Source organism: Pinus tabuliformis, chromosome 9 (assembly GCF_031772625.1).
Source record: "Pinus tabuliformis cultivar Carrire ecotype Pingquan chromosome 9, CPIR1, whole genome shotgun sequence".
Lineage (NCBI taxonomy): Eukaryota > Viridiplantae > Streptophyta > Pinopsida > Pinales > Pinaceae > Pinus > Pinus tabuliformis.
The window spans coordinates 843212240-843213673 of NC_142307.1; the positions used below are offsets into that span (position 1 = coordinate 843212240).

General features: G+C 44.5%; 1 protein-coding gene across 1 annotated transcript; it reads left to right on the top strand.

Annotated features, from left to right (window-relative positions):
- Positions 1 to 201: 201 nt before the first annotated feature.
- LOC149151418 (uncharacterized) lies at positions 202 to 1173 on the top strand. The gene has a single exon (XM_089443150.1). It carries the CDS (start codon positions 202 to 204, stop codon positions 1171 to 1173), a length of 972 nt encoding a protein of 323 aa, XP_089299276.1.
- The last annotated feature ends 261 nt before the right edge of the window (positions 1174 to 1434 follow it).

The following is a 1434-nucleotide window of genomic DNA, read 5'->3' on the forward strand; positions in this document are numbered from 1 at the left end:
AAGGTCTACAAGAGGTCGAATGTCATCCAAAGAAAAAAGGGAGCAAGAAACATACAAGGAAAAGCTCCAGGGCAGCCAGCCAACGCTAGAAAAACTTCTAGCTAAAACCCCGAAGACGAAGAAGAATCATACTTTGAGCTCCAAAGGAGCTCACCACAGCAAAAGTAAATGATGAAGATAGTCTCCTGGAATTGTAGGGGAATGGGTTCCAAAGCTAAAGAAGAAGCAATGAATAGCCTAATAAGGCTGGAAGCCCCAGACATTCTCCTCATCCAGGAGACAAAGCTGGAGGAGACAGCCTTCCTCCAAGCAAGCAGAAAGTTTTGGAAAAAAGATGGAGCGCATGCAACCTCCGCCCGTGGAGCATCTGGAGGACTTGGATCACTCTGGAATTCAAATAAGTTCTCCCTTATCTCTGAATCCCTGAATACTCACTGGATTCTTTTAAAGCTGCAACATCTAGAAACTAAGGAAATTATTAGTCTGGTCAATGTATATGCCCCTAACAATGCAGGTGAAAAGCAAACATGTTGGGACTCCATCAAAGGCCTGGCTGAGCAGGAAAATCTGGAAAACGTCATCATAGCCGGGGACCTCAACCTTACCCTCCTCTCGTCGGAAAAAAGAGGAGGCAGTATAGTCAGAGATCCGGCCAGAGAAACAGTAGAAGATCTCATGCAAAATTGGGACCTGATAGATATCAAACCAACTGTCGGCAAATACACATGGACAAACAAGAGGGTAGGGCCGGGGCATATAGCAGCTAGATTGGACAGATTCCTAGTGCAAAGCTCCTTTCTTCTCCTTGGTCTAGAAGCCAGATCGCGTATCCTCCACAGCAGCATATCAGATCATAAACCCATCAGCCTTGAACTAATGACTACTAAGGATTTGGGACCTATACCCTTCAAATTCAGCCCCCTATGGATCAAAGAAAAAGACTTCATGGAAAAAATCAGAGAGTTCTGGAAGAAGCCAGTCAATGGATCGCCTTTTTTTGTATGGGAGGAAAAACTCAGAAGAGTCAAAATCATGCTAAAAGCTTGGGCCAAAACCCTGCCAAATCCAGCAGAGGAAAGGAAAAAAATCCAAAATGAGCTAGAAATCCAGCATCAGCACTTTGAAACAGCAGAAATTACTAAGGCTGATTTAGAAAAGGAGGCCAAGCTTTAGCAAAGTCTCCATAAAGCCTGTTTGGCAGAGGAAGAATTCTGGAGGCTCAAATCTAGGAGCCTCTGGCTCAAATCTGGAGACAGAGATTCCTCATTCTTCCATAAGCAAGCCCAAGCCAGGGAAGGTCGCAACTCCATGAGTGAGATAAAGGAAGCCAATCAAGTTTTGAAAGACTTTACCAGCATAAAAAAGGCAACAACAGCCCACTTTGAGCAGTTGTACAAAGAAGATGCTACTACCAATGTCAACGCAGCCTGGTTA